Here is a 25,144-nt window from a genome sequence, read left to right as displayed (position 1 = left end):
TTTTAAGATCACTTCTTAGTCTCCAAAAGTATGTGTTTTTTTTTTCCATTCCACCTCTCAGAACTGTCTTTCTCCTTGTTTCTATAACAGAGGGCCCCCCCGGACCTGACTCCACTTGATCAGTCTTCCCCCCAGTAGACTCTCAGGAAATGTTTGTTGAAGGGAACTGTGTAAACAGAGTCTTTATGAAAAGTCAGGCCTTTAGTCTGCTTTGCTTTAACTCAAGTTTAATTTCCTTTAGAAATTAGCCTACGGTTATTACATTTTCAGAATAACAACACAGGCTTTGCTCTACAGTTCTATGGGCAATTCATTTACGATAAAACTCCAGATACTAATACTACACTTCTTTTCCTTACTAGGCCATGTTCATATTGGATTTAGAGACAGCAACCTCAACAATGACAAATTTGCCTAAGGGAAAATAGATTTTATATAATTTTGTAATGCTTTATTGCTACTTTGCTAGTGAATTGATGGAGAAGACAGCATGTGGCTCTGATTCACAAATTATGTTTCTAATTCAGGGGCATATTCAACCAATGAAATACAGTTTTTAGTTTAAATTTCAGAACATATTGAAATATTTGATAGAAAATTGAGTTTTGGGGGCCTATGGCTCTGTTCCCCTCAGAGGATCCTAATTGAAGCCAAATTCTAATGAAGCTAATAAAAATTTAGTAGATTGACATTTGATTGCAGGAATGCATTTGTTGCCAACTTACTAAAATTAATCTACTCCATATGTAAAAACAGCTTAGGAGGCTATTCTTCTTCTCTTCGACTCATGTTATTTTAGCTTTAATACCTGCCTCAGGATCCAAGCACCCTTACAGGACTATCTTCCCTGCAATTGCTGGTGATAATCCACACATGATTTCCATGGCTGTGCGGTGCTGCGTGTGCATATTACGCCTCCTGTATATGTGAGCACAAGCCTATGTATTCACACACAATTCCTAGTAACAGATCACATGCATGTAAGTAACAAAATTTTATCAGTGTTAAGCCCACATAAATCAAGACATTCAGAAGTTGGGTTCTCACAGCAACTTGAAGCTAGCAGTGGTGTTCTGTGCTGTGACAGGGTTTTTCCATTACACAATCAGATAACCCTGTAACATGACATAAATATTTGGCAGATCTTCACTTTGCAAACATACATTTACTGTGTCATGTTGTATAAAAAGCTTCTGCAATGTGGATGATACAGAGAAAGAAAGTTCTTGGTTCTATACATTATATGTAAATATTTTGCTTATGGGACACGCATTAATTTTGAAAGCATAACACTAGAGAGGATTGCTCTCTAGCAGACAGAATTTTGTTTAACAATGTATATTTAATGTCAACAGAAAGAACAAATGTTGGAAGATTAATTAATAATCAGAAATGGTAAATGAGGGATATTTGCTAAACATAAGACAGACAATATCCCTTTGCTCATAAAAAGAGTTTGTTTTTAGTTTATAATCTTACAGAAAGTTAGGTACTTGGGAATACAATAAGCCTACGGAAAAGATTTTAAGTGTGGGGAATGAAAATGAATGTGAAGTCTTAAACATAAACTATTAAGATCCTTATTCTTTACATGTCATAATGCATATTTGAAATGAATGGCAGACATGTTTTATTGTTGTTTCATAGATATTTTATAGTGAAAAATATAAATATTTACCAAAAATAAGAAATACTGATTGAGTGCAACTTCTTAAATGTCTTCTAGATCGTCATCAGATTGCATAAGAAAAAAGTAGCACTGAAATGCAGTTATTTGCATTTTGGATTGTTTGCAGTCTTAACAAGACTAAGTCAAAACATAGAAAATTACTCTTAAATTTCTACCCCTTAATTTAAATTAATTTAATTCAATATAATACCAATTACATATCAAACAATATACAATACTGGCTCCAGAGTCCCAGCAGGGAAAAGGTAGCTCTGTATTAATCATGCAGTCTCCTCATGCTCTGACCTGTTTGGACTTTAAACCATTCATTGACTTAGTTGATGGCGCTTTGAGTTCTCTGTGCCAAGCACTGTGCCAGCCCAGGGATCCGGGGATGACTTGCATAGACATGGGCACTTCTCTCTCAGCATTTTTCATCTGCAAGGAAGACAGACATTCAGAATATCTCTTTACAGAACTGTCCCCACCTGGAATAGTCACTAAGGTATATAAAATACAATTTTTACATGAAGAACAATAATTATGTTTTCTAAATGTGAATGTTTAAATTTGTTTTCTATAAGAACTGAAAACTAATTTTTTGTACTAATACTAATAGTACATGATCATCAACCTTCAGATTCATCTTAGTTGATTTAAGTTCAAAAATAATAAACTATAAGGAAATATTTATTTCTGAGGTATTAACTGTTATAAAATATTACACAAGAAAATCATTTAAAAATTTAATTCCCCACAACAGATTTCCTTCATATGGGTCAACTACTCTTGATTATTCAACTCTATGTTTCACTGCAAAAATAATATAAATTATTATAACATGAAAAATTACAGACTTCTATTTTTTTCTGTTGCCTGCATACCATGTAAATGAAAGTGCAAAGTATAAATCAATATTTTTTAAAGATTTTAAATTGATTTTTAGAGAGAGAGAGGGAGAGGGAGAGAGAGAAAGAACATTGATGTGAGAGGGAAACAAGAGGCTGCCTCCTGCATGCCCCCTACCAGGGATCAAGCCTGCAGCTGGGCTGACTGGGACTTGAACCAGCAACCTTTTGGTGCATGGCCAACCAACTGAGCCACACAGGCCAGGGCTATAAATCGATATTTTTATTCTTGAAAGGCTTTGGTCAAAAATAAAGAAGGATAATACCTAAAGGGTTTTGTACACCTGTTGTATAACCAAGTTAATATAAAACCGTGAGTAGAAAGATCTTTTACATGGATGGACAATTATCTACAATATGTGAAATAAAAAATAAACTTAAATAAGAACTTGTCTTGATATATACTCCTCAAATATCTTCCACACTTGTATACTAGAACTTGTTTTATTTAAGATTTTTATAAGTAATCTGGAAGAAAGAGCCATCCAGAAAATCTCCATATCTGTAGACAGTGCCTTTCCAGGTAGTTAAATACATGCCAACGTAAAGAAATGTGATGAAAATATGACAATAGATTTAATATTTATTCAATATTATTGGTAACAATTATTAAATAATATTTATCAACTCTTTATTATGTGCAACATATTATTCTACATTATGTTAAGATAAGAAATTACAAAACATTAAGACACAGTCTTTACCTTGAAGGAGTATATGGCCTAAGTAGAGAATATTATGCTAGTAGAGAATGGGCCATCATGTTAAAATGAATAGTGTTACAACTTTAAAACTTCAGAGGAAATGCCTTGGGGGCTGATGTGAAAGAGAAGATACTATAAGGAAACTATCCCTACTTCAACCCAAATAATCCAGTAGTTAAATGAAAAACAATGTAATACTTTGAAGTTTAACTCAAAACTGGAAGGAGGTTTTGAATCCTACAGTTGTGTTGTTAGAATTCTAATCTATAATAAAAGGGGGTTTTGTGAGAATACTACGATGACTGCTACCACTAGTACTAAAACTACCACCACACTACTACAGTCAGCCCTCAGTATCCCAGGTTTTTCCCATCCATCCAACTTCACATCCAAAACAGTATTGTTGACCCAAGGATGCAGAAGGCCACCAGTCCACATTGTTCCATGCCATTTTATGTAAGGAACTTCGGCATCTGGGGCTTTTGGTATGCGCAGGGGGTCCTGAAACTGGTCCCCAAGGATTACAAGAGATGACTGTACTACTATATGATACTACTACTACTACTAATAATAATAAAAGTGTAACCAAATGCTCCAGTAGTCCTGACTCTATTACAACAGGAAAATAAGTAGGAGCTTCTTGAATGTCAGGGTTTGTGCTTAAATCAATTGACTTGGCCACTTAAGAAAAGATTAAGCTAAAAGATTTGAGTAACAAATAAAAATTGGGGGGAAAGGGAGACGGACTAGATAGGCATGTCTTGCAATGAATAATCATATACTAGTATATCTGACATTGTGGACAGTCACAATAAGGCAGATGTAATATACATGAGAAACACTGGAATTAACATCTGTACCATCTGACAGTGAATTCTATGTGGGAATCAGAAAGCAAAGTTAGGCCAGACCGGTTTGGCTCAGTGGATAGAGCGTCAGCCTGCCGACTGAGGGGTCCCAGGTTCGATTCCGGTCAAGGGCATGTGCCTTGGTTGCGGGCATATCCCCAGAAGGACGTGTGCAGGAGGCAGCTGGTCGATGTTTCTCTCTCATCGATGTTTCTAACTCTCTATCCCTCTCCCTTCCTCTCTGTAAAAAATCAATAAAATATATTAAAAAAAAAAAAAAAAAAGAAAGCAAAGTTAGGATTCCTTGGTTACTCTGAGTTTTCTTGCTGGAGAAGTAGATGAGATGGAGTCAGGATAGGGCTGATTCTGGTGGGAACATGCTTCCTTTAGATTTGCTTTGGGAAACTAAAACCTCAGTAGTGCCTGAAGCCATCTCAGCAGAGGGTTCCACGCAGGGGATAATTTAGATAGGGAACGCGAGGGAGGAGGAAAATTTGACCAATGCCCAGCTTCATGGTCTAAGAGAGAAATGAAAGCCAAGTGCTGTGGAGAGCAGATGAGTGTTCTGAATTGAGCCAAGAAAGTTTCTGACTTTTCAAAGAGCAACTTCATTTGCCAGAGGGAAAAGTCATTATAAGGCAGTAGAAATAATGATATACTTTCCCCAAGCAGTCAGGAATGCCTGTATTCTGTGCAGCCCAAACTGCTTGAATATTTTAGGACTTCATTATCTGGACTTAAAAATACACATCTGTACTTATCTCCAATTAGTCTCAAGTATTACACAAGCACAACTGCTTTAAATTCCTAAAACTCTCTTTCAATAACCTACCAGTGAAATATCTTTGCTCGACATCTTGTCATGTCTTTAAAAGCTCACTTATACAACCCCCAAATAGTCTCTATTTTATCTTTTTTCCCCCCTATTTAACTTTCTTCTAATTACACCATTAATAAATGAATAGTGTTATCATATCATTTCAATCATAAATATATATTTAATGGATATAATATTTTAAAGATTATCTCAACCACCAAAATTTAAAATAGTCTTTTAATATCATTGTATAGCTATTCTGTTATTTTTCCACAATTGTCTCAAAAATACTTTTTTACAGTAATATTTTTGCATTGCCATCTCAATAAGTTCTATTTTGCAATTGATGGGTGTATATCTATTTTAAGGTTTTTTGGTTTGGGGTTTTGTGGGGGTTTTTTTTATAATTGTGTCATTTGTTCTGGAAAATTTTGATATTCTGCATTTTTATTTGGCTGAATATGTCCCCATGGTGTCATTTAATATATTTTCCCATCACCTGTATTTCCTGCACATTGGTAGTTAACTCTAAAATCATGACCATTTTTAAGTCTTTCTTTCTTTCTTTCTCTCTTTCTTTCTCTCTCTCTTTCTTTCTTTCTTTCTTTCTTTCTTTCTTTCTCCCTTCCTTCCTTCCTTTATTTATTTATTTATTTATTTATTTATTTATTTATTTTTGGCAAGACTATTCCAAAGGCAGTGCTGTGTATTTCCTATAGTATTTCTATAAGGAAAAATATTGTCTGTTTGAGTCACTTCAACTCACCTTTTGAGGCCAACTCTTCATATTGCTCCCCAGAATACTTTTCTGAATTCTCATACTGCTCCTCTGAACACACGTGGCCCTTGTCAATAGTACTTTCTACCAAAAACTAAAACTGTTTTTGTGTGTGCTTATTCTGATGTTCTTGATTGTAAATTTATCCATTTAGGGACCATGTGTTCCCCAGCTTTGTATCTTCCATATCTAATGTTGCACATGATGTACCACAGGGCCCGACTTATTTGGGGTGAAAAAATTGTGTTATATCCATATAATGCTTCACACAACTATGCAGTCAACCAGTGCTTAACAATTGCATGCCGATTGCATTATACGTGCTATGCAAGTTGTTTACTATGCACCATCCACCTTTCCAATATGGTTCAGGCTACAGCTCTTTGCCCAAAAAGGAATCTTTGTCACTAAGGAATCTCTTGTCACATTGGAAAAGGCAGTGGGGTTAGCTGCTCCTTTGTATTAGCCCTTAGCCCGCTGCAGAGCCGCTTCCTGTGTGGCTCCAGCAGCACAGCTCCTTCTCAAACAGCTGCCCGTCTCCCTGGCAGTGGGAGGTTCAGTAGCTGGAAGCCAAGCCCACTGTGCTCTCCCTCAAGCACTCTATTCTGAGCTGCACTGTTTATAATGACTAAGTCTTTACCAGGTATTTTTCCTTCTTTATCTTATCTGTTTGTTTTTATCTATATTACTATCAAAAGTTCAACTCTAACTCTTCTTTCTCCCTTATTTTTACTACTAGTGGCCCGGTGCATGAAATTCGTGCACATTAAAAGGGAATTAATTAGAGGAAATATTTTAATATTGCTATTTACCCTTTCTCTATAATAGAAGTGTCAGAGATGAAAGAAAATTAGTAAAATGTATGAAAATCTTCTTCCTGTCAGAGTCTGGGGGGGGCGCCGTAGGACCCAGAGTCAAGTCCCCGCCAACCCGTGCAGACCCAGACCCGGCCGGCCCTACCACCATTGGGCGAGATCCAGACCTGGCTGGCTCCACCCCCATCAAGCCCCACTAGGCGGGGGGTGAGGGGGGGGGCGCAGCCTCAGGTCCCCCAGCCTGGCGCCAGGGCTGGGTGCATGGTCTGAGGTCCTCCGGCCTGGCCCGGGGCAGGGGGCACACCTTGAGGTCCCCGTCAAGCCCTGCTGGGTGGGGGGCGCGGCCTGAGGTCCCCTATCTAGCCCCGCATGTCAGGGCACACAGCCTCAGGTCCCCCAGCCTGATGCCGAGGCGGGGAGCCCAGCCTGATGTCCCCCAGCCTGCGCTGGGGTGGGGGTGTGCCTTGAGGTACCCTGTCAAGCCCCGTGGGCAGGTGGCATGGCCTGAGGTCCCCCATCAAGTCTTGCAGGTGGGGGGCATGACCTGAGGTCCCCTGTCAAGCCGGGCATGGTGGGGGTGTGGCCTCAGGTCCCCCGGCCTGGCACCAGGGCAGGGGGCATGGCCTGAGGTCCCCCGTTAAGCCCTGCCAAGCTGGTGATGCAGCCTGAGGTCCCCTGTCAAGCCCCGCCAGGTGGGGGGTGCAGCCTAAGGTCCCCTACCCCGGCCCAGCACCACGCAGCCTCAGGTCCCTGCTGAATGCTTGTTAAGGCTCGTTACGGGGAACTTGGCCTCCACTGTGGGCGTGGCCATCTTGTTATGGCATGATAGTCAATTTGCATATTCCCTCTTTATTAGATAGGATTCCTTTTCCCTACTCCCTATCCTCTTCCAGAAGTGAGGAGTCATTTTCTCTGACTGTCTCCCTGGCCTCCATTCCCTGCCTCTAGTGGGAGTGAGTCGTCAGGTGCTCCAAAAGAATGAAAGTGATCCTGGGAGCAGAGAAATAGCAAGACCAGGGCTGGGATTTTGCAGATGTGGTGCTTTTCACAAATGCATACATAGCTCTCTTTCAACATCAGAGGTCTCCTTGGTTTCCTTAAGAAGAAATATACACATATCAAATGGAACATGCATATTCTTAATTATGTGATAATAGTTCTTATAAAATTAGCACAATATATCCATTTGTTGATTTCAAATGAGATCTCCTTATGGGTTGGGTATTTAAGGGGGAAATATAAGAAAAGCCACATGCTATTTAAAGATTTCCTGGTCATTCAATTATAGTGACTTTGATTGAAGCTAAAATGAAAGCAATTAACCTCAGTGATGAGAGTTTTGGAGAATTAACCACAAAGACCTAACCCTCCCATATGTTCCTTACCTCTCAGCTCACAGAAGCCATAAAGGTAACTTAAATTTTGATGAAGACCATTCTTCCGAGTACAAAATGGTAAAATAATGAATTAATATTTCATGTTAGCTCTACGCTTTAGCCGACTCATGTAAGTAGTAAAACACCTATGTTCCCAGGTTTGTGCTACATCTATAAACTGTATGTAAGCCAGTTTATATATTAACATATATTCACATAGAGATGATGAATCATTCAAATTAAGATGGAAAATTCTGGAATGGAGAAAGAGAATCTTTGTTTAAAATTTAAGCATCATTTACACCTTCCTTAGGCAGCAGTAAAGTATGTGTACACATTAGGTCTGTACAAAGCTCTAGGCACTTTACAAATGGATTACAATTATATAATTGCTTTATCAACAAAACACTTCCATGAAATAGATCTTATAATTAGCACCATTTTTTAAAGAAGAAAACCGAGGCACAGAAAAGCTAAATAACTTGCCCAACTTTATAAATCCAGAATACAGTAGCCTGAGATATTAAATATAGAGAATTTGACCCCAAAGACTAAAACGAACCATGATGTTCTGCATATGTTCTCCAGGCTGTATGTGCCATTCACCCCCCCACACACATGAACATTTACACACACTCACATACACATACACACTCACACACACACACACATTTTTAATAATGTTTGCCACTGTACTCACTAGTATACCTTGTATATGCATTGCATTTTTATTTTCCAGTAACATTGTAAAATAGGTATTATTTATTCTTTTAAATATGTCTTTATTGTTGAAAGCATTACAGACGTCCCCCTTGTATCCTCATTGACCCCCTCCACCTCACCCCTGCAATAGGTATTATTTTTATTCTTACTTTATAATTGAGAAAACTAAGATGTAGAGGGATTAATTAATTCTTCTAAGATCACTGAGTAAATACACAGTCAGGATTTGAATCCAGCCCTTTTTCCTGGATATCACAGCCTGATTCCTGAACAGACCCGGATATGTCTCTCGATATTTTTTAAATGAAAATCTATGCAGGACTCCACTAAGGATTTCAAAAACTGGTATGCCAAAGTATAATTCGATAATTCTAACCCATTCTATTATAGTTGTACTAGAGGCTTGGTTCATGAAAATTGTGCACTCAGCAGGGGGGTCCCCCAGCCTGGCCTGTGTCCTCTCACAGTGTGGGAGCCCTGCCATCGATTGCCCCAAAGAGGTAGGCCAGAGCCATGGGCCCTGCCTCCGCACCATGCAGAGCCGTGGGACCCCCAGGCCTCACCGCACAGAGCTGCTGGGCCCCACCTCTTCTGCGCTGTGCACGCAGCGTCAAGTCCCCGCCCACCCGCACGCGCCTGCTGTGCACGCAGCCTCCTGGTGATGGATTGTGATATTGTGAGGGCATCATGGCATGTAGGCATGACAACCACCTAGGCTTTTATTAATATAGATAATTCATACCAGTCTCTAGAGGCTGATATAATAAGTTGCCATAAACATTGTATCTTAAAACAACAGAAATTTATCCTCTCATAGTTTTGGGGATCCCGGGGCCAAAATCCCGGTGTTGGCCGGGCTTCACTCCCCACAGAGGCTCTGGAGAAACTTTTCCTTGACATTTCCAGCTTCTGGTGATTGTCAGCATTCCTTGGCTTGTAGCCTCATCTCTCCAATTGTCAAGATCACTCTCTTCACATCTCTATTCTGTCTTTACATTGCCTGCTCCTCTGTATAGAGTAAAATCTCCTTCTGGCTCCAGTTTGGATGGATCATGTGCAGGCCCACTTGTATAATCCAGGTAATCTCCTTAAGCTCACTTCGAAATCCTTAATTTAACCACAGCTGCCAAGACTCTGTTTTGTCATATGAAGTAACATTCACAGAATCCAGAGATTAGGAAATGGATAAATTTTTCAACCTATAAAGTACTCCAAATTGATTAATATTTTAGTCATAATTATCACATTCTTTTGGACCCCAGGAAAAGAGCAAGCTTATTTCTTTGCCAAATGAATCCTAGCGCCTTGTACTAGAGATCCCATTCCCGCTGGTTTCATGCCAGGACTTTATCCCATAAAGTTATCCCCTTACTCTTATTTCTTCATCTCCCATATAGGCACCTTCACTAACACCTCAAAGCAAGTATAATTCTGTCTTGCCATTAAAAACAAACAAAAAGTAAAAGCTGTCCACCTTCATTCATATTTACCTTTCCATCAAGATTCTGCTCCATTTCTCTTTCTTTTCACCATCAAATTTCTTAATTACATCAGCATTTCTAATTCTTGGACAATAAGATATCTGATACTCCTCCATAGCTTTCAGGATTAAAGTTCAAGTTCTTTTTCATGACATTCAAGATTGCTGTAATTCTGATTTCCACTGCTGTCCTAATCTCATCTCCTACTCACTATATACTCCTATGACCTCATTTTCCAAATGTGCATATGATGGATTAAATAGGAGTGCTAAATAAATCCTTTACAAATACTCCTCCAGCCCCAACCCCCCCTGCCCCCCCCCCCCCCACACACACATCTTTAATCTGGATAGGCCTCGTGCCTATTTCCATCATTGAAAAATGATGAGATGACACTGTCTCCAGGCTCAGGCCATAGCAGATTGGCAGCTTCCGTATCAGCCTCCTGGAACTTTCTTCTCCAGCAACCCAACCATCCTGACAACCATCCTGGAAGGCCGGGCGTTGTCACTATGATTAATAAACAGTCTAAGCTGAGTCTCCCTCCCCTGCCACCTTTGACAAGGCATCAGGCACATGAGTGAAGCTGCTCTGGTCCCTCTAGACTAGCCCATCCACCAGCTGGAGACTATTGAGGGGCCTCAATCAATTCCACATGGAGCACAAGATTTGGACTGCTTGAATTTCTGACTCACAAAATCATGAGATAAAATAAAACCCGTATGGCTTTAAACCTCTCATTTTAGAGGTAATTTGTCGTGCAATAAGATGGAATTTGGAATCCGGAATCATCACTGACTTTTGGACCATGTGGCAAGCAAAGTTGGATGAGCCTAGAGGAGATTCTGGAAGGTTCTCGATGAGATTATTGGTGAGAGCTGCAAGGACAGAGAGGAATTTGTAGTTGGTGGTTAGAGAAAATGATATCCCTGTAATGTGTGGCAGAAAACTTGGCAATACTGTAGAAAATAGAAAGGATACCTAATTAACCTGTGGGTCTGGCTCTGAAGATTTCCAAGCAGAAGGTAGAAAGTGCCAACTCATTTCTCTTCAATGCCTACAGGGGGAAAAAAAAAAAAAAAGGAAAGGCAGCTATGAACTTAAACAGGAACGACTCAGCTTTTGAGTACAATATACAGACACTATAAATGAGCAAGGTCTCCTTGGGTTGGAAAATCAACCTGCTTCTCTCCATATTCTCTACCAGCAAAAGATTCTCAAAGTAGGAAATGGCTTTAGGATAGATGCGAAATCCAGACTAGAGCTGAAACCGCTGTTAAGACCTCAGGAAGATCTGCGGCAATGCCACACTTACTGTTTGAGTGAGCCCAAAGCCAAAGGGATTGCTGTCCTCATCTATATTATAAAAAGCCAGTGGCCCCAACGCCTAAGGACCAAACGACTGGTCACCATGCATGCATGGAGTACCTCTCAGTCTCTCCCCCGCGACCCACTGGCTCCGATTGGAGCAAGGCTGGTTGCCAGCAGGCGCAGCGAGGTGGGTGTGGCGAGGCGCGCACGGGTGGGTGAAGCTGAGCGATTTTGCACGCTGGGCCTCTAGTCTTCCATAACAGTGCTCCATTGCCTCAAGAAGCCTCACAAAGCAGCGCCTTTCACAAGGTAGAGACGAGTCTATCTAATTGAGTGATCTAAAAATACTCCTTCAAAACCCATAACACTTTTTGGAGAATGATATTCTCAGAAACAATAACAACTTGGGCTAAAATGGACAGAGATAGTACAAAATGAAAAGACCTCCCACCCCCATTGTCTTCCAATCAGGCATAGAAGGCCATGTGGTTGCAAACATGGGCCAAGAAGGATAGTGCAGAGGACAGAACTGAGGGCCCAGGAGACAGAGCTGAGAGCCAGAGAAAGTATTCACAGGACACAGGGCTCAGCCCTAATCAGGGACTGGTGACATCTTCCAGGCTGAGCTGCAGGGTTGCTATGAAACAGTGACTTCCATACGCCTCAGAATTTCCTTCTCTTTGATTAGAAATGTCTGTTGTGGTTATCCCACCTCAGTTTTATCATTCTGCCGTGGTTTTGGGGTGGGGAGGAGGGGTACAGCAAACTAAATTAGTTCACACACTTAGCATGAGAAGCCCCATCCTTAAGAAATGACCCTAACACCTGCATCTGACTGACGTGATAAGATCCAGAACTTTGAGCTAATGCTGTTATTGGGATGAAATTCTAAAGGCCTTGGAATGTAGTGAATGTGTTTTTTTTCGGGGCAGAAGACCAGCATATAAATAATATGTGACCAGAGGGAGAACTACGGTATACTAAAGATGATCAAATATTCTTTAAAACTTTTCCCATCAAGAGGTGGGGCCTGCTTTCTCTCCCTCAACTATGGGAGGACTCTCACTCCTTTGACCAGCAGAATAAGACTGAAGGGAGACTGCTAGATTTTTGTCTCCGTCCTTAGGACAATGGCAGTACATCTGTCCTATCCTTTGAAAGACTCGCTTTTAGACTCCAGTTGCCATGTTGTGAGAAGCGAAAGCCACAGAAAAGTGCCACATGCAGGCACTCAAGGAGACGGCCCTGAGTTCCCAAAGGGCAGCCAGGATCAGCCGCCAGCCCCCTGAGGGCGTCCTTGTGGATATTTAGCCCCGTTGAATTTTCGGATGACTTCATCCCCACCCCCTAATGGACTGTAACCATGAAAGATTCCAAGTAAGAAGGACCCATCTGCTCCTAGATCAACCTCAGTACCATGGGAGATAATTGCAAATTCTAGTTTTAAGCCACTATGTCTGGTGGGAGAATATTACACAATAAGCAAATGGAAAAATGAACTACCTGATTTTGTTGCCATCGAACAATTTCCATAGTGTCTCCAAAATTGCATGTAATTTTTGCTCGGAGTAGTTGGGCAGCCATGGGCTATCTTTTGCAGACCTTCTTATATGCAGGGGTGTCCATGAGATGATTTTAACCAATTGAAAGTGAACAGAAATGAATTGCCTTACCTAGTCCACCATGTCTCTGCACCAAATTTAATTCCTGCTTGGAATAGTTCTTTTTTTTTAATCTAGAAACTCATTCAGTATTTTTTTTTAGGTCAATTGAAATCTCACTTTCTTCTACACAACTGCTTGTCACATTTCTGCCACATTGGAATAGTACCTCTCTCTCCGTTCTCCCAGCCCAATTTAGTATCGTTATTTTTGTGTACTTCATTATAAGTAGTTGAATAAATCTCCCCATTATTGTTTCAGTCTGTTGGGGCTGCTGCAACCAAATGCAATGATTGGGTGGCTTATACATAATAGAAATTCATTCCTCACAGTTCTGGAGGCTGGAAGTCCAAGATCAGGGTGCCAATATGCTCAGATGACAGCTCCAATTTGTATGCTCAGATCGCCAAATGGGATAAGGAGCTTTATGAGCTCTCTTTCATAAAAACGCTAATCCATGAGTGAGGGTGGAGCCTCCAAAAGGCCCCACCTACTAATTCCATTGCCTTTGAGGGTTAGGTTTTCAACATGTTTGGAGAGGGTGGGAGAGATAAACTTTCATACTATAGCAAATATGTTCACATCTTGACATCCAGGAATCAAATTTTAATTACTACTTACTACTCCAAGGCCAGATACATAGTACATATTTTAACCATGTTGAATAGAAGATGAGCACATTAATTAGTTACAGTCTTTCAATTCTTTAGATATATTGAGTTAAATTTTAAAAGCCAAATTTTAGATATCACATTTTATATCCTTTATAGACCAAACTAGAGGCCTGGTGCATGAAATTCATGCAAGAGTAGGCCTTCCTTCCCCCAGCTGCCGGCACCGGCTTCCCTCTGTCACCCGGGACCTGGCTTCCCTCCAGCTTCCAGCAGGCACCTGGAACCTGGGCTTTCCTTGCAGTCTCGGCTTTGTCTGGAAGGTCATCTGGAAGGATGTCTGGTCTAATTAGCATATTACGCTTTTATTATTATAGATAGGTAATACTTTTTTAAGAGATTCCTTGATGGCTTCTTCTGTAAAATGAGATCTGAAACAAATTTTTACATCATTTTTTTGGTAACTACAAGTGAAGGGATGAAGAAACATATTGAGAAATTTACTTAAAAATAAATTCACTTCAATTATCTTCCTCCAAAAAAGACTTTCACCGAAGTTGGAAAACATTTGAAATTGTACCAAGTAAACTGATAAATTATTACATTTGAACATATATTGTTAAATCAACCATGCTGCTGTAAGTTTTAGGATGTAGAAGCTATTAAGATTATAACACTAACTCTTAGCAAAGAGTATCTCCCTCTTTCTATAGGAACTTCCGGCTGAATAATCTTCACTTCTTTAGAGCGAGTTAGAGTATTCTCTTTCAGATACTTTGAGAATGCCAGTACAATTTTAGAGAGAAAACAGAGAAAGAAAATTCCAAGCTTGAAGTAGATTATTTATTTTATATTTATCATAGAGTAACATTTATCAGTTCAATCTGTACTGGCATGTGTCCTTAAAACTTTCCTAACAGAAAACATACCCTAATTCAAAATGCTGTTTCTTCCTTAAATCCATGCATGCAGAGCATATGTTTGGAAAAAATTCAGTGTTGTTAAGATAACTTCCGATGAGAGACAAAATGTGTTGTCTCTTTGGTGCCTTATGATGCTAACTATGTCACTGCACCATGGAATGCTGATCCAGATTATCTTTCTTTTGCAGGGAAGTGGACTGCTGGAGTCTCAGACCTTTCCATTTGAGTGGTAACCCTGTGTCATTTCAAGCCAACACTTGGGACCAAGGCAAGGAAGGAAGATCTTGTCAGCACTGTGAACTTGCCGTTAGATGAGGGAAAACAGTCTCAACACACTCTTTTTGCATTTTTCCTTTCCAAAGTTTCTTTGCATTTCAACATTTTTATGTTTGGGGAAAACAATATGCTCTGTGACCTATAAAGTATAAAATATCACTCCTTTGACTACCAACAGAGCAATGGTTTTTAAAACATAATGTTAAAAGAAGCCTGTGGTATTATTCTCAAGCATGAAGTGCATGTGAGCATATACCTAATAATTTTTCTGCTAGAACGTGTAAGATGCATAGGTATATGAAGGGATTACATACTAATGTGCTGAGAGCTAGAATTGATACTTTTGTACTTCTAATTTTCTGACATTCCTGGTAGATATGACTAATTCTATTTATTGGAAATTCTACTTTTCTTAAGACTGTCTAGTTTGGCACTTTACTTGTCTACAAAGGTAAATAATCTAAACCCACTTTCTTGCACTTTATCCCAATGGAACATATTTTTTTTAATTTTCTTTTTTCTCATCAAGTCTTAACTTGTTATTAATGTGTGATTCTATTCTTGTTATTTTTATACATGCACACATATACATTCATTTCTTTGAAAGTAAAGGAGAAATATTTTCAGTTTAAGAAATCTTTCCCTACTTAGAATTCATGAAAATATTCTTGTCCCTTTTTAATTTTTAGGATCTGATTGTTACACCATCTGTGTTTATCTCTGTAATCCAGTAAACATGGTTTTGAGTACAGTGTCAAAGACGTGACCAAATTTTATTTATTTTTATAACTATACCCTTCATTCTGGGAGTATTTATGAAAATATAATCCTTCTCACTGCTTTACAGTACAAGTGTTGTAAAAATCAAGTATTCAAATATGAATGGGTCAGTTTTTTTACTCTACTGTGATCTATGAATCTATCATCATGTCAATGCCACAGTCATCATTCATGTTGCTTTATGAAAAGATGTACACCATACAGGAAGTGCTCCTACTTCGCATCTCATAAAAAGCCTTTTCCAATTTGACCCTCTGACTTTCTATATGCAACTTAGAATTAATTAATCTTACGAGTAGTTTGAGAACTACTCTTAAACTTCACTAATTGGAAAGAGTAGTTTCCACACTGAGCCAGACTCTACAAGGAAGAATTGGTGTTTCTTCAAAAATACTCTTACATTTTCTTTCTACTAATAAAGACAAGGAAGCCTATGAACAATGACTGCTGTATTTATACACCATGTGCTAGGTACCCATTGCTACAAAAGAAAAGGATATTTCCATGACATTTTATAATTGTTTTTTTTTTTAAATGTGCTTTGAGTAGAAAGATAATACATTCAAATGTAGATCATTTCTACATCTCCGGTTTCAAAGAAAAAGGATAATATGCATACAGTTGTTACTTTGGAAACATATCAAGTTTTACATTCTTGCTAATTCTGTGTAGAACTGTGGAACAGTGCCCAGAACCTCAAGTAAAAACAAAATAAAACAAAAAACTAATTTAATTATAAAGATAGTTCTTAAATACTGATATTGTTTTAGGGTTTAACAGTAGTTTGATAAATTATCTATGATGCTTTTTGCTGAAAAAAAAAGATTCAAGTTGTATAAAATTTTTAAATATAAATTGAATACAGGATGTTTATTAGTCTCCTAAGCAAATGATTAGGGTTTAGTATTTTTAAACATTAAGTGGAATAATCTTTACCTAGTTGAAAGGTTCAGTTGAAAAAATGTCAGGTTTTATCCAACTTTAAAATCCAAGTGTTCTTTATTATATACTGAGAGATAATCTAGTTTGAAACAATTATTCCCCACAGTGTAATGTTGAATCATCAGGCCTTGATTACTTACACAGTAGGATGCTTTTGAATTGGGTAAATCAAATAACTGTCATGTTGGACAATTCATGGAGGACTAATGAAGTGGATGGAAACTGGGAAAAAGCCAAAATAGACTTTTGAAAAGGAAAAACAATGACCATGAAAATTATATATCATTCAGTAGGTGGGGCCTTGGCAAAGTGCATATTCCAGCGGTTCTCAACCTGTGGGTTGCTACCCCTTTGGGGATCGAACGACCCTTTCACAGGGGTCACCTAAGACCATCGGAAAACACATATATAATTACATATTGTTTTTGTGATTAATCGCTATGCTTTAATTATGTTCAATTTCTAACAATGAAATTGGGGGTCACCACAACATGAGGAACTGTATTAAAGGGTCGCAACATTAGGAAGGTTGAGAACCAGTGCTCTAATCAATTTAAGACATTATTTAGGTTCCAGTGAGAAAAGAATTGTTGAGGAAGATCTTCAAAAATAAGGAGGAAACCAGCAATTGAGAGCAAATTTCAATAATGACCAAGAGGAGGAATGAGGGCCAGAACAAAGAGAATGGAAGTAGAAACAAAGGGAGGAAACCATTGTAGAGACATACATCAGCCTTGGCTACTGGCTGAAGATGAGAAGCAGCAAAGGGAAGAATTTCCTGAGAAATTGCAATTAATGTCCATTCTTGAGAGTATGACTGGACAATAATGGAAATATTAATAAATAGATTATACTTATGCCCTGGTATGAACACAGAGAGAGAACTAGAGATACAGATAGAAATTGAGAAAACCTACATTTTCTTTGTAAACTCTTGAACTTGAACTTAAGCTTGAAGTCATAAGAATAGAACTTCTCTAAAATAAATAAATAAATAATAAAAAGAATAGAACTTCTCAACCAGAAATACCATATAGACTGGATTTGAAACTAAAGGAATGATACCAGTACTGTAGAAAGACGTTCCAATTATTGATAAGACCCACAAAGGCGTGCAATGTGGGTCTTATCAATAATCAAGTTTCTTTATAGTATAAGTAGAAAGAGAACACAAAAAGAGTAAAATGATTCTTCTTGGAGGCAATTGTGTTTAATTAGCTCTTTACAAGTGGTGTAATAATTGGCAGCATTCAAATTGCTGACAGCTTCTCTTTCTCACTTCTTTCTTTTACTCCCTCCTTTTTTCTCCTAGTTTCTTTTAAAAGAAAATCAAAGCTGTATAGCTGAGTGAATGCTAATGGTGCATACATTTATTTGAAACGCTCTAAGCCCTTGAAAATCTGTACGTAAGATTTTTTTATTCCCAAATGTCTGCCTGTAAGTGTATTTGATACTTTGAGAGGAATTATCTCTACTTTTTTCCCCCTGTCCTTTTCAAGAAACAAACAAAAAAGAAAACAATACAAGTCTACTTTAACACTTTGAGAAAGTTGTTTAAAATGAGAGTTCCAGAACCTTTTTTGACTCCCTACAATAGAGATACTTTGAACCACACACTTGCCATGGAGTTAATGAGTCTCTTCCTCATGCACATGAACTTGCTGCTACATTGTATGCAGGGTGGGAGGGGCCTGTGAGCTTGGGAAAATGATTAAACCTCTTGTTGGCGTATATATAACTCTGACAGGTGGGAGGTATTGCTGTTGCAGCTTGTAAAGAAAGAATGGAATATTTCAATTGAACAAAAACTTTGCCCGGATTCTTGAAAGAACAAAATGCCTTTCCACTCTTCTCAAAATAATAAGAGCTACCCATGGCAACTTTGCAATACTGGCCCGGAGTTCTTTGGGAAAATGAGAGCTGAGAAATACTAGTGCTGATAGGATGGTTTGCAGCGGTTCTCAACCTTCCTAATGCCACAACCCTTTAATACAGTTCCTCATGTTGTGGTGACCCCCAATTTCATTGTTAGAAATTGAACATAATTAAAGCATAGCGATTAATCACAAAAACAATATGTAATTATATATGTGTTTTCCGATGGTCTTAGGTGACCCCTGTGAAAGGGTCGTTTGATCCCCAAAGGGGTCTCGACCCACAGGTTGAGAACCGCTGGTTTAGAGGAATTAATTTTCTGAAGCATTGGCTGAAATTTGTAGTGTTTGATTTTGGGGTTTCACTCTCTGGATATACAATGTAATGGAACATTTGGTGTTGTTGAGTGCTGTGCTTGGCCAAATTTCAGGGTGTACTATGTGTACCTGGACAGTTTGAGACAGAGAAAGCCTTACTTTACTAGTTGTTTTTGTTACTTTTGTTAAGAAAGGAGGAAGAGGGGGAAGGAAAGAGGGGGAGGAAATAGAAGATTTAAAATACTACAACATTCAGTGACCTGAAGAAGCTGTATTCATTTTCCTGGTAGCATCTCCCATTTTCTGGTAACATTACAGTCAAGAATGGCTGCTTTGTGTTAAAATGACACTCTACTAATTAGAAAACACAAACAGGAGTGAGTATGACTGACCTGAACACTCCAGAATTTCAAAAACGCGGGGAGGGAAACCAGTATCTGGAGTTGGTGCGAAGAAGATGGCCCTCCAACACGCCCATTTATACGGTGGAGTACCGGAAGGGAACACTTTCAGCGAAGACTCCCGCAGGTCACACACCAGCAGCTTCCAAATTCCCAAATGAGGTTAGTAACAGCCTGTGCAGGGCACACCGAGGCAGGCGCACCTCCTTTTTGTCTCTGGCTCTTAATGCCTTCCCCTTAGAGCAGCGGTTCTCAACCTGTGGGTCACGACCCTTTTGGTGGTCGAACAACCCTTTCACAGGGGTTGCCTAAGACCATCCTGCATATCAGATATTTACATTACGATTCATAACAGTAGCAACATTACAGTTATGAAGTAGCAACGAAAATAATTTTATGGTTGGGTCACAACATGAGGAACTGTATTTAAAGGGCCGGAAAGTTGAGAACCACTGCCTTAGAGTATTACAGAGGGTAGAGCAGAGGGGCCTGAGTGGAGGGAACTGGAGTATTTCTTTACAGTAAGATTGTCGTTCACCTTAGACACCCACTGATCCACCACCAAAGGCAGCAGAGACCAGGAGAGATTCCTTTTAAAGGGGGTGCAGAATTTTCACAATTTTACAGCACTAAACATGTTAACATAATAAAAGTATATTATAAATTGAAATCCAGGAAAAAATATCTCAATTGTATTTAAAAAAGATGGGCCAGAATTATCCCAGAGTGGCTCAGCTGGTATGGCTCAGTGGTTGAATGTTGACCTGTGAACCAGGAGGTCACGATTCGATTCCCAGTCAGGGTACATGCCGAGTTGTGGGCTCAATCCCCGGTAGGGGGCGTGCAAGAGGCAGCTGATCAATGATTCTCTCTCATCATTGATGTTTCTAGCTCCCTCTCCCTTCCTCTTTGAAATCAATAAAAATTAAAAAAAGGTAATTATCCCAGAGAAAATGGCTATTGTAGGAGCAATCATTAGAGAAGAAAGCATCTAAGCATCTTTTCTGATTATCCCCAGTGAGTCCTACTTAGTCAATGTACCGATTATACTCTATTTGAAGGGCCAATGTTTGCTTCATAGCTAAACTTGCAGAACCCTTCAGATGTTCATATCTCCTTCGTGACCATTTTCTGGCAAAATTAAATCCAATTCAGGAATTTAAACAGGGGTGTCTCGTCCTCACTTCTGTCCTTGTTAGCCCCGTTTGTTATTTAATACGCGGCTATCTCTATGGGTCTCTATGGTAACAAAGAAGTGTTTTGGCAGTGACTGGAGGGGTTCGGATGATTGAAAGGGTGATAAGAATTATTATTTCTAAAAATTCCAGGCCTCCTGCCAGTATTTTAGAAACCTGCCCCTCTCCAGGCTTATGAAATTATTTAACTGAACGTTTTTACAAAGGAAGAGCTTCCTCAGAGGAAAAGGCTGCTTCGTTGGGAGGGCCATTCTGAAGCTCTTTGTAATGTGCTGGCGAACAAAGAATGCTAAGGTGTTTATTCTCTTGTTAAGCCCAGATTGAGAACTGATTGTAAAAAGTAGAATAACGAATTCTTAGTAAGTACTCTGAGCTTTTTACGTGAATTACTTCATTGAACCCTCGGAGCTATGATGAACAGTAGGTTCCATTATCATTAACACCCTCTTTACTTAATTGAGGGAACTAGAGGGTAAGAAGTACAAAAAATTCCTCAAGGTCAGACAGAATTAAGATTGTATGTAATCTGACTGGAAGCCCCATGTTCTTAATCAGTTTGCTGTCCTATGGATCTCGCTCTTCTATGTCCCAAACAGAGCTCGGTTGGCGCGTCTGGGAATTCTAATAAAATAAGCGTGTACTTGTTCTGTGAATTCGTGCATGTGTGGTATGTGTTTGTGTTTTTCATAAATGCTACAGTAATCTATGTATCTAACCTAGTCCTTCCTGTCAAGACCATATAGGGTCAATTTTCTTCATGTGTTTATCCAAAGCAAAAGTACCAACTCAAACACCGATTTTTAAAAATATATATGTTTTTATTGATTTCAAAGAGAGGAAGGGAGAGGGAGAGAGAGATAGAAACATCAATGATGAAGGAGAATCATGGATTGGCCCCCTCCTGCACACCCCACACTGGGGATCAAGCCGGCAACCCTGGGCATGTGCCCTGACAGGGAATCAAACCGTGACTTCCCCATTCTTAGGTCGACGCTCAACCACTGAACCACACTGGCTGGGCCCTCAAACACCGATCTCTTAAACATGAACTTTATTACTTTTATGTAGCAGGATAATAATCACAGAGGTATATATATATATAAAAGCCTAAGTGTCCAAACAACCATTGGACCATTGGATCATTGGACCATTCCACCGATAGCTATGACGTGCGATGACCAACAGGGGGCAGACACTCAATGCAGGAGTGGAAACCACAGGCATAGAAACATGGAAAAGACTGATGAATCTCAGAGGGAAGGGGACAGGGGGAGCGTGGGAAGAGATTAACCAAAGATCTTATATGCATACTAGAGGCCCGGTGCATGGATTTGTGCACCAGTGGGGTCCCTCGGCCTGGCCTGTGGGGATCAGACTGAATCCATGCATCAGGCCTCCAACATCCTCCAAGGGGTCCCAGATTGTGAGAGGGTGCAGGCCCGGCCAAGGGACCCCACCAGTGCACAAATCCATGCACCAGGCCTCCAGCTTCCATATAATAAGATCAAGTCCCAGCTTGCACTGTCACGGAAGATGGGGAGTTGTTTGATCTCATTTCTTTTCTGCTGTGGCTTCACTGTCTCCCATCCTCCTCTGGCCTCTGGAGTCCAGTCAAGCACATCTGCTGACGGACGTGATACCCAGGTCTGGGTGCTCAAGGCCAGGCTGGGTCTGCTGTTTGCTCCGAGGCTCCTCCTCTCACTCAGAGGCACAGCATGTAGGGTGGGGCAAGGGCACCTTCTCCTGGCTAACCCAATGACCTGATTGATGACACAAGGCTTTCCTTTCTTCCAGGTCTGCCACCGTCCTGTGCAGCACCTTTGTATGCATTAGAAAAGGGTCCTCCTCACTCCTGCATTGGGGAACGCAGGTCAGATTTCATCGCCAGGTAGGTGTCCTTGTGCAGCAAACACCCTGCACCAACATATGCAGCAGCTACGTGTGCAGACTAAAAACTGTGCAGCTCCGAAAAAATGGGCCCTCCTGCCTCAGGTGCTTTATATTTCTGGTTAACAACAATACTCAACAGTAGTATCTCATAGTTAGAAGAACCGTAAGTGGAAGATATGAAGCCTGGCTGATTGATTTAAATATTTGGGAAAACAGAGAATTTGCTTCCTCTTATTCCTCCTGCTCGTTTTGAGCAAGGGCATTCCACTCTTAGAAGTTTTTTGTTTAATATGCTTTTATTGATTTAAGGCGAGAGGAAGGGAGAGGGATACCCTGCACTGGAGATTAAGCCCCCAGCCCAGGCATGTGCCCTGACCAGGAATCGACCCTTGACCTTCTGGTTCATAGGTCGACGCTTGACCACCAAGCCATGCCAGTCCGGCCACTGTTGGGGTTTTTATTCTTCCTCTGGCTTAATGGTTCTCAGTTCTGGCTGGATATTAGGATCACCTGGAGAACTTGGAAAACAATTCCCCCTCAGGTGCAACTTCAAACCAGTTAGATCGGTGATTCCAATGGGCAAAGTTGAGAATCAGAGCTATGTATAGTATAATGATAAAACTATGCATAAGGATAAAACTTTGCAATTGGTTCCCTTCCTCAGACCATTTAATGAGTCTCTGTGACTTACCTTACTTATAACAGAAAAGATCCATTTTATTATTTCAAAATTCTTAAGTATAGAATTCAACTCAAGTCAATTAATGATCTTTCTTCAACAAGATTATCGAAATGGCTACCTCCACGATGTTGCCAATAAATTAAACAATGTATTGTAGGCACTAATAATTTTCTTTCTAGAAAGTTCTAGTGGATTAGCAGCAAATGAACATTATCTGGGTATAAAGATGCAGTTTCTGCAACATAAATAATCCTGAAGGAATTATTTATACTAGAATAGTCTTTCTTTAACTTTTAACTATAAGAATTACCAAAAAAAAGTTTAGCACCAAACAGATAGTTCCCTTTAAGAATAACTGTTTAAATAATCCAGAAGATATAACAGTATCAATAACAGCACCATCACTAGTCCTGGTGCTATCGTAGCATGTCGCACACCACAGTTAACAGAACAAATATTTTTGGCTGTGGAGAGGTAGCTCTCCAAACACAAATTAATCTCCTTAATGGATTTTCCTTACCTTCATGAAAAATGCATTATGGTCTCTTAAGTCACACTCAACACATTGTTAGGGTTTTATATGATGTGGGGTTGGCACAAAGATGGTTTTTCTTTCACACTGTGGGTAAGAAAAACAATGAGCTGGGTGGGTCGGAGCCAGGCCATTTAATCACTAGGTAAAGACTGGTTACCAAGAGGAGCGGCTTTATTCCTCAGATCCCTCTTCCTGCAAGAGCCTCTTCCAGTTTGTGGAGAGGTGAAAAGGAATTGCATTAATGGGCCTAACACTTGTTGAATTTTGAAAGCATCAAAAAATGTGTCCCAGTCGACCTTTTTATGAATTGTTCTGATTTTCTTAAAAGCTGACTAAAGGAAAATGGTCCTGTCCTAACTACAGTCGCTTCTGTCATGCCCAGCCTTTCTTTTATAAGTATGACTATTCCTAGGTTACCATTTCCTAGGCATGTGTTTCCCGACATAGATGTATATGCAGAGGGACATCCATTCAGGGCTGATGGAGCCACATGAACCAGGTCCCAGGCATTAAGTAACCAAGTGTATGCTGCCTCGGATGGCCCAACGTGGGCAACAGGGCTTCGTTGCCACGATCCTAAGAGTGTTTGACCAGAGGCGCAGCCAGCCGTGGCCTTTGGTAAGAACTATGAGAGGACAGAGGAGCGGCACTCGTGGGCTTCGGGACACACTTGAGTTTTATGGCAGAACTTGCCTTGTCTTTCCTGCAGCTTTCTCTGTTTCAATTGTGTAAAACTGTGTTTAAACCACTGAGTTTTCTTTTAAGAAGAGACCGACAATCAGCCTTCACGTGGTTCAAATTAGTCAACATAGTTCAAAGGTCAGTTGTGGCCATAGCTTGTGCTGGGAGAAAGCACCTGCGGCAGAGCCACAAGGTGAGAGAACCATGACAGCTGGGGAGCCTTCCTCCTTCAAAGGACAGGACCACATCTGGTTGGCAATACAGTGTCTCTCCGTAGCTGCTACTGCCGCCCGCCCTTAGAGGATCTGGATTTGAGAATTGGCCAGAACAATGTCGAGGATTCATAGCAACCCTGAGTTTCAGGCACAGTGTTTTCCAAACACATCCCACACATAAATCAGTGACCTAGATACTTGGCTTTGTCAACCTGAGAACCATATTTCATCACAAACCAAATGAGGAATTGTTCGTAGGGCATTACAACATTTTATGAGTGTGGACGAAGTAATGGAGCTGGAGCCATCGCATTTAAATCCTGGTGAGAGCTATCGCTGTGATTATTGTGTCTTAGATTAATTGTTCTCCGTTACATAATGCTGGAACTATTTTTTTTCCAATTAACCATGTGCAGCAAACCATACATTTTCTGAGAGTTTACTGCTGACCTCTAAACTCATGTAAAATCGAATGTGTTGTATGACTTTAATTTCCCAAATTTTACAGTTAATGACTTTTCTCACATAGAGGCTAAAAATCAATGCTTCTTGCTAGAGTGAACTAAGCTAGTAAAAGAAAGAATTTTATCTCACAAACACCAGCCCAATTGTTAATTTTATTTTCCAAAGGAACATATGAAAATATAGAAAACAAGTCTTTATTTTTACTCTCACTCGACTCCAACCATTGTTCACAGGACAGGTGAGATAAAGTAGGTCATGTAATTT

General features: G+C 39.9%; 1 protein-coding gene across 1 annotated transcript in view; it reads right to left on the bottom strand.

The window, feature by feature from the left end:
* Positions 1 to 2,079: 2,079 nt before the first annotated feature.
* Positions 2,080 to 25,144, bottom strand: part of FAT4 (FAT atypical cadherin 4) — a 198,994-nt gene continuing 175,929 nt past the window's right edge. The window contains exon 17 of the mRNA XM_070415161.1: positions 2,080 to 2,107. Coding sequence (XP_070271262.1) covers positions 2,094 to 2,107 — 14 coding nt within the window. The 3' untranslated portion in view covers positions 2,080 to 2,093. The remainder of the gene's footprint in view (positions 2,108 to 25,144) is intronic.

The sequence above is a fragment of the Myotis yumanensis genome, unplaced genomic scaffold (assembly GCF_028538775.1).
Source record: "Myotis yumanensis isolate MYYU_CA2020_CCGP unplaced genomic scaffold, mMyoYum1.0.hap1 SCAF_5, whole genome shotgun sequence".
Lineage (NCBI taxonomy): Eukaryota > Metazoa > Chordata > Mammalia > Chiroptera > Vespertilionidae > Myotis > Myotis yumanensis.
This window is presented reverse-complemented; position numbering and strand designations above follow the sequence as displayed.